General features: G+C 40.0%; 1 protein-coding gene across 11 annotated transcripts in view; it reads left to right on the plus strand.

Annotated features, from left to right (window-relative positions):
- The window catches only part of NEDD4L (NEDD4 like E3 ubiquitin protein ligase), a gene marked incomplete at its 5' end in the record, with an annotated part of 305,674 nt that overhangs the window by 203,098 nt on the left and 88,634 nt on the right, over positions 1-13,942 (plus strand). For all 11 annotated transcript variants that reach the window (XM_081320525.1, XM_081320526.1, XM_081320527.1 and 8 more), the window contains one exon: positions 9,156-9,206. In XM_081320525.1, the coding sequence (XP_081176651.1) occupies positions 9,156-9,206 (51 nt within the window). The remainder of the gene's footprint in view (positions 1-9,155; positions 9,207-13,942) is intronic.

The raw sequence follows: 13,942 nt of genomic DNA on the forward strand, positions 1-13,942 counted from the left end.
ATGGTTTAATAGATTCTCTCTGGTTTTTTGGCATGGAGTGTCACAGCTCATTAAACCAAAAACACAAACCCCATCATGGATGATGGATGAACCATTAAAGGACAATAGAAGAATAAGGTGGTAAATAGAAAGCCAGTCTGGTCCATTGACTAAAGTACCAGGCTAGAAAGTGGCAGACTGTGAGTTCAAGTCCCACCTTAGCCATAAAAGCCAGCCGGGAGATTTTGGGCCAGCCACTCTCTCTCAGCACAACCCACCTTACAGGGTTGTTACTGTAGAGAAGATAGGGGGAGGAAAGATACGTTGGATATGTTTGCCACCTTGAGTTATTTGTAAAAATAATAAAGGCGAGATACAAATAAATCAACACAATTTATATGAGAAGAATAATTGTGAGAAATAATCAGGAGAGGATTATTTCTGTGTACTTTCAAGTTTCAGATTATAGTATTGCATGTGTAGCGAGGCTGGCCGAAAGGCTTTGCGAGAGCCTGGCCGGAGAGAGGGAAGTAGGAAGCTCAGACAGCTGCTGCCGGTTTGGGTGCGGCGGGCATGGATCCGGCAAAAGGAAAGAAAAGGAGAAGGAGAAAGGGGGGTGGGGTGGTTGTTGTTGTCAGGGAGAGACCAGGTGAAGCCGAAGAGGAGTTTGGGGTTTTGTGTGATTCTTATCCTCTGAAATAGAGGGAAAGAGAGAGAGAGAGAAAGCGGAGTTTTATTGCTTTCTTTCACAGGGGGATATTGTGAGCGAAGGGAAGAGTGAGAGTGAGAAGAGGGAAAGCTTGGTGTGGTTTAAAATTCAGTTTTAACTAGAAAGGAAGGGGGGAGATTTGGCATAGAGAGACCTGGGGACTACAAGTGCCGACAGAAGAGAAGGAGAGGCTGGTCGCTACTGCTTCGGAGACCAGCAGCCATCCGAACTTTGATCATTAGCACCTGTGCAAGCTGTAGACATTTTGGGGAGCTGCCCTCGCGGGGTGAGCTGTTGCTGCGGAGTGCTGACTGTCTTCGCTCGTGCTTTCTGTTGCTGCCTGGAGCCAGAGGGCCTCCCCCCCCTGTTTTCCCAAGCAGCTACTACAAACCATTTACTATTATTGTCACGACTGCTAGCAGGTTGATAAACGCTATCACACACTAACTGCCATGGCTAGGGGTTGGTCATCTTTGTTCCTATAAACCCCTTTGACAACAGAAACTGCCACCCCTTCACTCCGCATGAGTTCCTGCTAAAAAGGACATTTCATCAATGCCTTGAGAGCGTGGCTGTTGAGTGTAACTGAGGGGGGGGCACTAGGAGGGCCTAGGCTTTGGCGGCTTCTGAGGGGGTTACACTACACATGTAAAGGCAGTAACAGACAATTCTTCAGAATATTCTCTAAAATTGCAATTTACTTTCAGAAAACAATCCTTCAGCAAAGATGGTGTGGGGAAAATGGTTTGAGCCTTCTCAACTGATGTCAAAAGGTCATAAATTGCTTAATTATAAAAGGTAAAGGTAAAGGTTCCCCCGCACATGCGTGCTAGTCGTTTCCGACTCTAGGGGCCGGTGCTCATTTCCGTTTCAAAGCCGAAGAGCCAGCGCTTGTCCGAGGACGTCTCCGTGGTCATGTGGCCGGCATGACTAGACGCCAAAGGCGCACGGAACGCTGTTACCTTCCCACCGGAGTGGTCCCTATTTTTCTACTTGCATTTTTACGTGCTTTCGAACTGCTAGGTGGGCAGAAGCTGGGACGAGTAACAGGCGCTCACTCTGTTACGCAGCACTCGGGATTTGATCCGCCAAACTGCCGACCTTCTGATCGACAAGCTCAGTGTCCTAACCCACTGAGCCACTGCGTCCCTTTGCTTAATTATACATTAGGGTAATGTTCAAATAGATGTATTTGAAAGGAGAGGCAATGCTAATACGTAGCTCTGGCAGTTGTTTGAGGTGAAAATACAACTTTCTGCTTTCGGTTGGAAGTAAACATATTGTTAACCCTTTTTCATTTAACACATAGGTTTGTCGTAGACAGTTGCCTAGAAAGTCCCAAACAGCTGTTTTCTGCTGAGTCCACAAAATGCTACCTTTATTCACAAGGCTTGAATGAGACAGGCTTAAGGCATTCATAGCTGTATTGGTGTTAAGGTGGTGTTTTCTTTATTCCAACACTATCCAGAGGCAAACTCAAAGTGACGCAAATCTATTAAAAGTCTGCTGGCCATTACCTCAGACAGAGGTTAGTCAGTTGAGTGATGGCAATGGAGAACAAAGGCAACAGAAGGATTGGCACTGGGGACAGCAAAATACCTTGAGGTAAAATGGGAGGCCTATAAATTTTATAAATAAATTAAATAAATATTTCATTTTGATAAAAATTTGCTACAATGAAACAACTCAAGGATGAGTGGAGAACACTTAACTTACCAATGGGGAAAAACCTGTGAGGGATCAAAAGCAGGATATATTTTATTCCACTTTTAAATATGTGTTGCTGTTTTCTGCAACTCCATTAGACTAAGTACCTGAATTTACATAAATAAACTACAGAGAAGCAGCATGTTGAAATTACAGCAATGATTTTCTGAATATATGGTTAGTCTGACAGTACAGATAGTCCTCAACTTACAACTGTTCATTTAATGACTATTCAAAGTTACAACAGCTTTGAAAAAAGTGACTTATGACCAGTTTTCACACTAACGACCTTATATGGTCACATGATCAAAATTCAGATGCTTGGCAACTTGGATGTATTTATGACAGTTGCATGTGCCCACATTTTGCGACCTTCTGACAAGCAAAGTCAATGGGACAATCAGGTTCATTAACAACTATGTTACTATCTTAATAACTGCAGCGATTCACTTAACAATTGTGGCAAGAAAGATCATAAAGTGTGACAAAATTCACTTAATAACTGTTGCTTAGCAACAGAAATGTTGGGCTTAATTGTGATTATAAGTTTAAGACTACCTGTATACTGTACAGTACACTCTACAAATAGTTGCTTTTTCTTCGTTTGTCACTGTTGAAAGTGTCATGGCATTTAAGAGTTATTGTATTTTACATTGGACTTGAAGAGGTCTCAGCATAGTCTTCACATAGACCCCTCTCAGACACCCCTGCATATATACTTGCATACAATAATTTAGGTGATAACTTGAGGTGGAAGGAGACATTGACAACATTTTACCACCTTAAAAATAGCTACAAGAATGTAAGTTACCCAAGGTTATGATGACTTGATTTGTGCATTGATTTGTGATGTGTGATTTGTGCAGTATATAGACAAAGGTGACAAATATTTCTGATTAATGAGAAGAATCCCTTTAGTGTGACCTAACAAGCAGTTACACTGTATTTGGAGAAACGATATCAATGTATAGTCTTAGAAGGAACAGGTCAGAGGATTTAAAAGCTGTAATTTTATTTTTTCAGAATATGAACTATTTTTGAAATATACTTGAAAAGCAGCAATTATTTTGCTGGTTAATATCTTCATGCTGTAGCACAATCTTGTGAACAGTTACTCAGGTGAAAGTTTCAAACTACTAACTTGAACTCAATGTTAAATAACTATAATGGATTACAGCCTTAATTTTTGCAGTGTGTGTTGCTGAAGACTCAATAGCCATACAACAATATATCCAAAGTAGTAGACTTAATGAAGGACTGAATTTGAAACTGAAAGCCCTGATGTTTTATTTCTATCTTATTAAACTTACTGGATTACCATTAGCAAATCATCATATCTTACCCTGCCCTGGATGGTCCCAGGGTCATGTGAAGTGACCAAAACCTGCTGCAACCACCCAGCAGACAAGGGGGGGATAAAAACCAAACACCCTCCCCACCCCACCCCCGCTGCCAATCCTCAACAGAAATGCTCACAACAATGAAAACCTCGGACAGGAGGAAGAGCGCCGCTGGGCGGGCAGGCAGGTGTCTTGCTCGGCTGTGGATTGGGGGGCACTTTTTTCAGTGCCACTGTAACTTTGAACAATGGGAAGCGAACTGTTGTAAGTCGAGGACTACCTGCACATCATCATTTTTTTCCTTTTTTTTTTTTTTTTTTTGCTCATCAAGTTTTTGACACCTTGCTAGGTGACTGGTGGTACTCGGATGTTGCCATATCTTAAAAGTGGTACAATGGGTGAAAAGGTTGAAAAGCCCTGAACTAACCAACCAAGGAATATGTGGGGAGGTGGGAACTAATTCACTGAGAAGGTGCTCTACAGTAGATTGTCAAGGTATAGGAGAAACCAGGGCTGAGGTTCCAAGTAGGCTCTGCCCTGTGAATGTGGGGACACCACAGTCAAGCACTTCGTCGACTTCAACTGACCATCCATGATCTCTATCCCACACTTTAATTTAGGTGTCGCTGACCATATTTTTCTCTCCCCTTAATTCAGTTTATTGGAATAAGCAAATTAAAATTTAAATCAGTTCGCTTTTTCTTAGCTAATAATGGGAAGTTTCTGCTTTGACATAATAATTGAATATATCAGAAGCCAAGGTCTAATTGTCAATTTGTGATGATACCAAAAATGCTCTTGGTACAACCTACCAGGCCTATCTATATATCCAATACAACGACAGTTTCACAGGATCTTCTCCAACAGAAAAGATGTTATAAACAACTGCTGGCATGCAAGAAAAAGGAAGCTATGAGAAACTGGACATATCTCATCGAGGCAGCCAGGTCCAAACAACCAGACCTATTCTGGCACATCACATCAAGCTCCCAAAGCAATAGTCCGTCGATGGTGGACTGCCACATCCTCCCTGGAGACCTGGGAGGCAGTCTATGGGGATCTATATATGGACACCACTGTGGAATGTGAATGTCCTAGCCAAACTACAGAAGGTCTAATTTTAGTTTTTATTTAGAATGGCGAAGCAGAGTTTAATTTAGGCAGTCTGTGATACATTTAGACATAAAGAATGTATAATCATTTTCAAGTCAAGCATGATTCCTGATGACTTATACAGATACATCCAGGCAGTTTTCCTGGTGTGATATAGAAATGAATTGTCATTGCTTTATCCTGTTTTTCCCCCTTTCCTGGCTTCCTGATCTACTATGTATGGTACCTAATTTCCCAGATGATTCCCCCATCCAAACCTTAACCAAATTGCCCCCTGTTTGGCTTTCTAAGTCAGCCAGAATCTCTACAGTCCCCATGAATGTAGAACAAGATATTCAGAATATCTTGTAGGAAACAGTAACTAGCCTGGGGCGATACATGAACCAACATGGTTCGTGGCTTATGTTTACATTCACTGTATTACATCAGTGTTCATGACCTTTAAAAGCAGCATTTAAAACAATATAAGGGGGAAAATCATATTCCATACAGTTTATATGAAGTGAGGTAGATGAAAAGGTAGAAAGAAGAAAAGAAAAGGAGGAAAATGGGAATATAAATGTAGAAGGACAGAAGAAATAGCTCAAAATATCTTGCCAATTAAAGTGAATTAAATTTCCTTCCTTCCTTCCTTCCTTCCTTCCTTCCTTCCTTCCTTCCTTCCTTCCTTCCTTCCTTCCTTCTCCTTCTTCCTTGGGTATCAGAATTGAAAGGGTCATTGAGGTTATCGGAGTCAACCCCAGCTCAGTGCAAGAATCCAGTTTAAAATATCCACAACAGATTGAATGCTCATCCTCTCCTGGAGCAATTCTAACAAAGTGGAGTTCTCGCCTAGCTTGGTAATTGATTCCAGTGTCAAATTGTTCTAATGGTTAGGAAGTTTTTGCTAACATTCAGTCAGATTCATATATAGAATCCAATCAGGCATGGGAGTTGTTTTGATTCCTGCATATTCCTATATGGGATAGGAGATAGGGAAATTCTTGAATCAAAGAAGCTAAAGAAGGAAAGTATATTTCAACGAGTTGGTAATCCATGATTCCAGTCCACATTAAGATCGCTCTTCATTATACAGGAAGCATAAAAATCGGAAACACACCACAGATGGAATGTAACATGAAGTTTTAAGGCAACACTATTAGGCTATATCCTAGACAAAGGGCTACAGGAAGTCTTTACACCACTGCAAGCTGACAAGTGAAGGAGCTCTTAGGATTATGTTAAACCAGTCCACTGTAGCTGTTCAACAAATAATGGATAAAATAAGTCTGGCTTATATTAAATCTGGCTTTAATTTCAACATGGTATATGAAGATTAATCGCTGTTTGCATTTTCAAATTACTCATAGTGGCAGGTTTTAATGTGTTCACAGTTGGGAAGCTTGATGTTACGGACATCATGCTGAGTATGAAATACTATAGCTGTTAGGGGTAGTTTACAGCCTAATTCTTATTACAAGAAGATAGCAATTTAAATGGTTTCAAAATCTACTTTTATCAAGGGATACATCAGTGATGCAAATTAAAGGCCAGAAAGAGTGACCTTGGGCCTTTAACATGGTTGGTTCTGTTTTCATTAATCATGCAGATAACACCAGTGGGATGGTTCACAGCTTTGAGAAGTTTCTTTGTGTATGGTGAGGTTTCTCTGTGTATGAGTGTAGGTCTTTAAGAGATCCTTCCATAATAGGAAATGACAGAATTAGGAGAAGTATACACGGACATACAAAAGTGCAAAGAATAAAAATGGAAAATCTAAAAAAAATTAAAGTGGGAAATCCTACTCCAGATTGTTCAAGAAGACTTTTTCAGATTTTCTAGTTTAAAAAATAGGCTAACTAATGTATATGTTGTTATTTTCAGTGGATACATAAAGGTGAAGCTGACGTGCATTTTAAAATTATAAAACTCTGGCTGCACCCATGAATAACATAAGCCAGAATTATTTCTGTGATCTTTTAAGCAAACCTCAACATGTTTGTGTGGGTACTAAGTCCTAATGAGGAGTTCACACATCACATTAAATCCAAACCAAACAAATTAAGATTTAATGGCGTGTGGAGCGTGTTAGCTTACACTACATGCTTCCAGTGCTTTGTACTAACTCTGTCCTATAGTATTTGGCAAATCTCAATTCAAGTTACATAGACATGTATAATTTTCTGCTTCAGAGTCTTTTATTTTCTGTAATGTGAAAAAAGACCTGTATTTAAAAATATACTCATCACGTTTAACAAAAATGTAAACATACAAACAAGCAAAATGTCAGCTTTCTAAAGCGTGTGAGAATAAACATTTTTGTGACATGACGCTCTATCAGCCTTTGTTGATATTAATTGCATTGTGGACATCTGTTTGCAAAGTGAAACGCCTCTTTGGTTTTGAATTTGCGCAGCTGAGATTGCAAGTTTTCAGGTTTCCAGATGGGAATAGAGAGATTATTTATAATAGCTATGCAGGTTGCAGCATCTTTGAATCTCCTTCCTTTTTGCACATGCTGAAGTATTCTCAGGCGTTCGAAATGGATTCTCTGTTCTTCTTTATTTTAAAATAAATACTATCTACAGGCCTTTCTTTGGGTCTTAGTTAAAAAGCTTCTCAGTCGTTCTTGAGCAGGCAGAAAACTGTCCCGAAATAGGTTTTTTATGCTGACGTGTGATTCCTGTCTTGTGAGTATAGCCCCCATTCTGCCATGCTGCTGAATTTGGAGATGCCTGACAAGTCAGGCAAAATCATTGGTAAAAGCTTTCTGCTTTCTGTTAACAGCATGAAAAGCCATTTACCAATCACAAGACTGTTGTAACTTGAGCATAAATTGGGGGAGGGGGGAATAGCTAGACTTGCAGGTTAGTTATTTGCAGAATCTGATATCTCCCCAAACCTGACAGCCGATCCATAGAGAGAAGAATCTTCTTAGTAAAGTGGAGAGGTTCTCTCATTAGGAGCCGGGGAGCGATGCTGCCTCAAGAGGGAAGAGCGTCGGGCGGGAGCCGGCAGGGCAGTCCTGCACACGCGCGCACTCCCCGGCTGCTAAGGAGCGCTCCTTAGCAGCCGGGGAGTGCGCACGTGTGCAGGACTGCCCTGCCGGCTCCCGCCCGATGCCAGACGGCTCCGCCGATGCTGCCTCAAGAGGGAAGAGCGTGAGGCACCTGCCATGGCTCCCCGAGGACTCCTTAGGAGCCAGGGAGCGCGCGCATGCGCAGGACTGCCCTGCCGGCTCCCGCCAGACGCCAGCCTGCCCTGCTTCCTCCACAGTGAGAGGGGAGGGCGTGCCTTCCCGGGCTCGCTGACTTGCAGCCAAGCCAGAGCCGAAAGGGGCTTTTCCTTCCACCCACCCTTTGGAATAGACGCAAGAGCTCCCGGGGTCTGGCGTTTGCAAGGGGGAGGGGAAGGGGCTGAGAGGCTCTTGGGGGTGGGAAGGGAGAGTCACGTTGGAGGGGGGACTGGACTAAGGAGGCTTGAAGTTGCTTTGCAAGAACGGTGCTCGATTGATTTATGTACTATTTTCCGGCGTATAAGACGACTGGGCGTATAAGACGACCCCCCAACTTTTGAGATGATTTTCATGGGTTAAAAAGTCATCTTATACGCCGGAAAATACGGTAATGGGACCCAAACTTTGATGCAGTGTCCTGGGTTTCAGATATACTGTACACACATTAATTTCTCTCTGTATAGCATCTCCTCCTCCTCCCCCTCCTCCTTCTTTTTGCCTGTAGAAATTGTTTGGTGCTTTCCATATGTGAGTTAGGTCTGTCTACTGTAGCAAACAGAGAAGATAACATATAAAGGAAGTGAGTGTGTCCAATAATACTTAAAAAATGAGACATTAATCTTTTCAGACAGAATATCTTGCTTTTCCCAGCATGAAAATCCTAATATGCGTTGTACATAGAATAATAAACATTACTGTTTTTTCTGTTCTTTTTATCAAATGTTATCATTAAAAAATAGAATTCCTGTTTTGAAATGAATCAAGCAAGATAAAATGATCAATTGACTTCATCTACCCTCCAACATTCAGTTCAGCAGCATTTTTGTGACTAGCTTGAAATTAAGGCAGCGGGGGTGGGGGGTGGAGATAAAATATTTAGGTTCTGTCTCTGGTTATGTTTATTCAGGCTGCTCAAGGACAAAAACATTATATGAAATACATGTAACTGAAATGCTCTGACAAAGCCAAGACTTTAAAGTGTACAATAATTAAAGTATAATTTAAAATGGCTTCAAAAACTGATTTGAAATTAATGTCAATGACTACTGATTTAACAACAAATTATTCTAAATCTTTTCTATTTTGTTAACAGACCAGAGACGACTTTTTAGGTCAAGTGGATGTGCCACTTAATCATCTTCCGGTAAGAACCTTTTTTGTGCTTTAACCTCTCTATTTTGTAGAGGTTAATTCAAGAGTGACCTAAATCAAAAGTAGATAGGATTTGTAAGATACTTACTGTTATTCATTAGACATCCACAGGGTTCACCTTGTAGAGCAGGATTTCTTGACCATGACAAGTTTAAGATGCATGGACTTCAACTCCCAGAATTCCCCAGCAAGCATGCACGCTGGCTGGGAAATTCTAGGAGTTAAGTACATGCATCTTAAATGTGATGGTCATAAATGTGAGGACCTGTGATAAAGTTACTTTTTCAGCACTGTTGTAACTTTGAATGGTTCAGTCATTAAGTGAGGACTGCCTAGTAAACATCTAAATGCTCATTCTGACATTTTGAGTGGCATTTATATGGGTTTGGATTCAATGCGGCACCATGATTTATTCTAAAAAGTAGTGGAATTCAAGAATTTGTAAATATTAAGTATCTGTAGATGTTCCATAACTAAGGTTACTATTTAGTCAAATGGGAACATCATTCTCCATCCCAATTATGATTTATGATGGACTTTTAAAATGACAAAATCCATTGTCTAAATTTGTTGGAGAGAGACTGGCTGAGCCGAGGGAGGAGTCAAATGGGAATTAGTCTAGAATCTCTATATAGGCACAAGAGGGCAAGATCCGGCACCCCAGCACCCCAGCCACCCCCACCCCATTGAATACTGTTGAACCTTAAATAAGTCTGGCTCAGATACAAACTGCCAGTGTGAGAAAATTCCTGTATTATAGGCATGAGCAATAAAATAGTTAATTGAACTTTTCACATGTGGATTTGACTGTTCCCGCCTGCCAAAACTGCAGTACTTTAACGTTTTCATAGGTATACAGAAGATCATTTTTATTTAAACTTGAATAAGTTGTAGGCTAATTTTATAGACTTATTTAACAGTTATATACATCTTATATTGACCAAAAATGTTACCTTATTCATATGCTGTTCTTTCTGCTCCACTATCAAGCATTTCTCATTATCAGAATAGCCAGCACTAAATACAACATTTTTACATGGTTAGAGTTGGTAATTCAGTATGAAACAATTTCTTTACATTGTTCAGCTTTTAAAGAAAAAAAAATGAATCCACGAAGACAGCTATGTGCACATATCTGTTATCTGCTTTGTAGGGATGGATAGATGATAATAGTAATTTCCTCTTATTCCAGCATGTGGTATCCAATACCAAATTGTTAAATTTGCATCCAATTCAAGTGTGCATTCATACATTTATATAATACCAATCAGTAATGATGCTAAATAATGCATTTCTAAAAATGGAATTTGTTCCACTGAAAATAAATTGTGGAGAATTATTTTGGACATTTCCCACCTCATGCTGTTAATTACAGATTTTAGCTAGCAAGTTCCAGCAGGCTACTAAGAAGACAAATTGTTGCAGACAGCGAAAATCCAGAGTACTTCTTTCCCACCAGTATCAAATTTATTGATTGCATCTTAATCTAAATATCATGTATTTAATCCTCAGAAAAGGGCTTGTGTAAATTTTTCCTTGAATCATGGTAGAAAGTTAGATTGGCCCCTTCTCATCTATCCTTACCTAGTCCCTAAGATGCCTCCTTTTCCATCTTCCTGATAAACAGGAACCTATGGAGAGTTGGTGGTCAAGAAAGAGGCTTTCAAGGACTGTATAACCCTAAGTCTAAATAACAAACTAGATGGAGTCTTTTCATTACTTGCCAGGCAGCTGTTCTGTAGGAATTAATTTGCTACTTTCAGCTTTGTCAGCTGTTTTTTTCCAGTATATTTGTGTTTGCCTTGAGTATTATAGTTCCCTAAGAGGCTGAAAGTTGGGGTGGTCCAGTAAAGAAGTAAATATCTAATTTCCAGAGGGGTGTAGAATAAATTATGGAGGTATCCAATAGCAGATGCTTCTCTGTTACATGGCAAAATTTTAACTGCATATGCTTCTCAGCAACAAATATAAGACGTATGTCTGCATAGGTATTTGAAAGAACCAGAAAGAATATATATACATTTTTGATGGTCCCTGCATATAACATACAAATCCAGTTCTGAAAGACGTTTTTCCTCACAAATGAAACTGTATCATGTCATAATGGGAAAAAAATCTATTGTTCTCCTTTAGGGAAGGAATCAGTCCCAAATAGATTGATAAAGAAACCTTTGGATATTAAATTTTGGGTACTAAACAGACAACTAAAATATTGGATCAGGAAAAGAGTCCAAGTTTTTGCTGAGACTCGCAGTTGGTAATGAGTGGAAAAGAAGAACAATTCTAGACTGTTTTAGCACTTTCATTGGTGTCCTGAGTCATATAAATTCATCTTTGTCTGGAAATTTAGTATGTCTTTGCTGCAGCTGTTCTAGTCGATTTCCTTAAGTACTGGAAGTTTTAAAGACATGTCTATGCAGTTTCATTTTGGAGTTAACTATCTATATTAAAAATTTACAACATTACCAAGACCTTTCCAATTTCTTTAACCAGGATTCATCTCTTTATTCCTATCATTAATCATTACTGTTAACCATACAGAGTGCATTGCAACTTTAATCTCGTTTTTTGTTCTTCCATTGGCCTGTAATTGCACTGGTGCACAAAACAAAGATGGAACAATTTGGGTTTTTTTTTTCTACTTTGAGGTTTATTTTTTACATTTTACTTCTCTCCCCTTTTTACATTTTCCTTGATATTCTTCCAATCACATTTTCTGAGTTTTAAAATCATTAGCAGGTCCTGTCACCAACATGATGATTAACAATAATGATAAGTCATCCCATCCTCAGAAAGTGCTCTTTATATAATTGTCATTTGCTACAGCATGTTAAGGCCATTTGCTGTCCAAATGTTACTTATAGGAGTGTGAAGCTAAGCATTGTTTCAATCCTTTTAAAACTGAGACTGTATTATTTGAAGAAGTGCTGCCATTTTCAACACACCATGTCACCAGAATTCAAGGATGTACATTTCCCTTCTTGCCCTCCAAAATGAGGACTAGAGTCCAGAGCAAAACATATATTTGTTTATATGTGAAACAAATGAAAATTAAAAATCGTTAATACAATTTTTAACCAACCAGCTGTTTAAACATTTTCTCCTGTAATTTTAAATATTACAATTTGGTAATAATGTTGGGGAAATGTCCTGATTGTTCTGTTATTTTTAGGGATGGATATACTGTAGTTTGTGGTTTCTGTGTTTAATTTCTGGTCTATCTTCAAATCACCCCTTCATGGATTACTGCCTTGTCGTGGTGAAGGGGCTTGCGTAATTCAATGAAGCTATGAGCTATTCCGTGCAGGGCCACTCAAGACGGACAGGTCACAGCAGAGAGTTCTGACAAAACATGATCCACTGGAGAAGGAAATGGCAACCCACTCCAGTGTCTTTGCCATGAAAACCCTGTGGACAGTACCAAAAGGCAAAACGATATGACACTGGAAGATGAGCCCCTCAGGTCGGAAGGCGTCCAATATGCTACTGGGGAAGAGCAGAGGGCTAGTACTAGTAGCGCCAGAAAGAATGAAGCGACTGGGCCAAAGCCGAAAGGATGCTTAGCTGTGGATGTATCTGGTGGTAAAAGGAAAGTCCGATGCTGTAAAGATTTTTTCTCCATAGGAACCTGGAATGTAAGATCCATGAATCAAGGAAAGCTGGACGTGGTCAAACAAGAGATGACAAGACTGAACATCGACATCTTAGGAATCAGCGAACTAAAATGGACAGGAATGGGTGAATTTAATTCAGATGACCATCAGGTATACTACTGCAGGCAAGAATCCCTCAGAAGAAATGGAGTAGCCTTCATAGTCAATAAAAGAGTAGGAAAAGCAATACTGGGATACAATCCCCAAAATGACAGAATGATCTCAGTTCTAATCCAAGGCAAACCATTCATATCACAGTAGTCCAAGTCTATGCCCCAGTCACTGGTGCTGAAGAGGATGAAGTTGACCGGTTCTATGAAGCCCTACAGCACCTTATAGAACTAACACCAAAAAATGAGGTCCTTATTATCTTGGGGGATTGGAATGTTAAAGTAGGAAGCCAAAAGATAACCAGAATAACAGGCAAGTTTGGAAGACCAGGAGCTGACTGTGGCTCAGACCATGAGCTTCTTGTTGCAAAATTTAGGCTTAAACTGAAGAAAGTAGGGAAAAGCACTAGGCCACTCAGGTATGAACTAAATCATATCCCTGACGAATATACAGTAAAGGTGCCAAATAGATTTAAGGAATTATATCTGATAGACAGAGTGCCTGAAGAACTATGGACGGAGGTTCGCAACATTGTACAAGAAGCAGCAACTAAAACCATCCCAAAGAAAAAGAAATGCAAGAAAGCAAAATGGCTGTCTGAGGAAGCTTTGCAAATAGCTGAGGACAGGAGGTAAGCGAAAGGCAAGGAAGAAAAAGAAAGATACACCCAATTGAATGCAGAATTCCAGAGAATAGCTAAAAGAGATAAGAATGCCTTCTTAAATGAACAATGCAAAGAAATAGAAGAAAACAATAGAATAGGGAGGACTAGAGATCTCGTCAAGAAAATTGGAGAAATGAAGGGAACGTTTCATGCAAAAATGGGCATGATAAAGGACCAAAATGGCAGGGACCTAACTGAGGCAGAAGAGATTAAGAAGAGGTGGCAAAATTACACAGAAGAACTATACAAGAACGAGCTTAACTTCCCTGATAACCACAATGAGGTGATCACTGACCTCGA

Source organism: Vipera berus (genome assembly GCF_964194415.1).
Source record: "Vipera berus genome assembly, chromosome: 2".
Lineage (NCBI taxonomy): Eukaryota > Metazoa > Chordata > Lepidosauria > Squamata > Viperidae > Vipera > Vipera berus.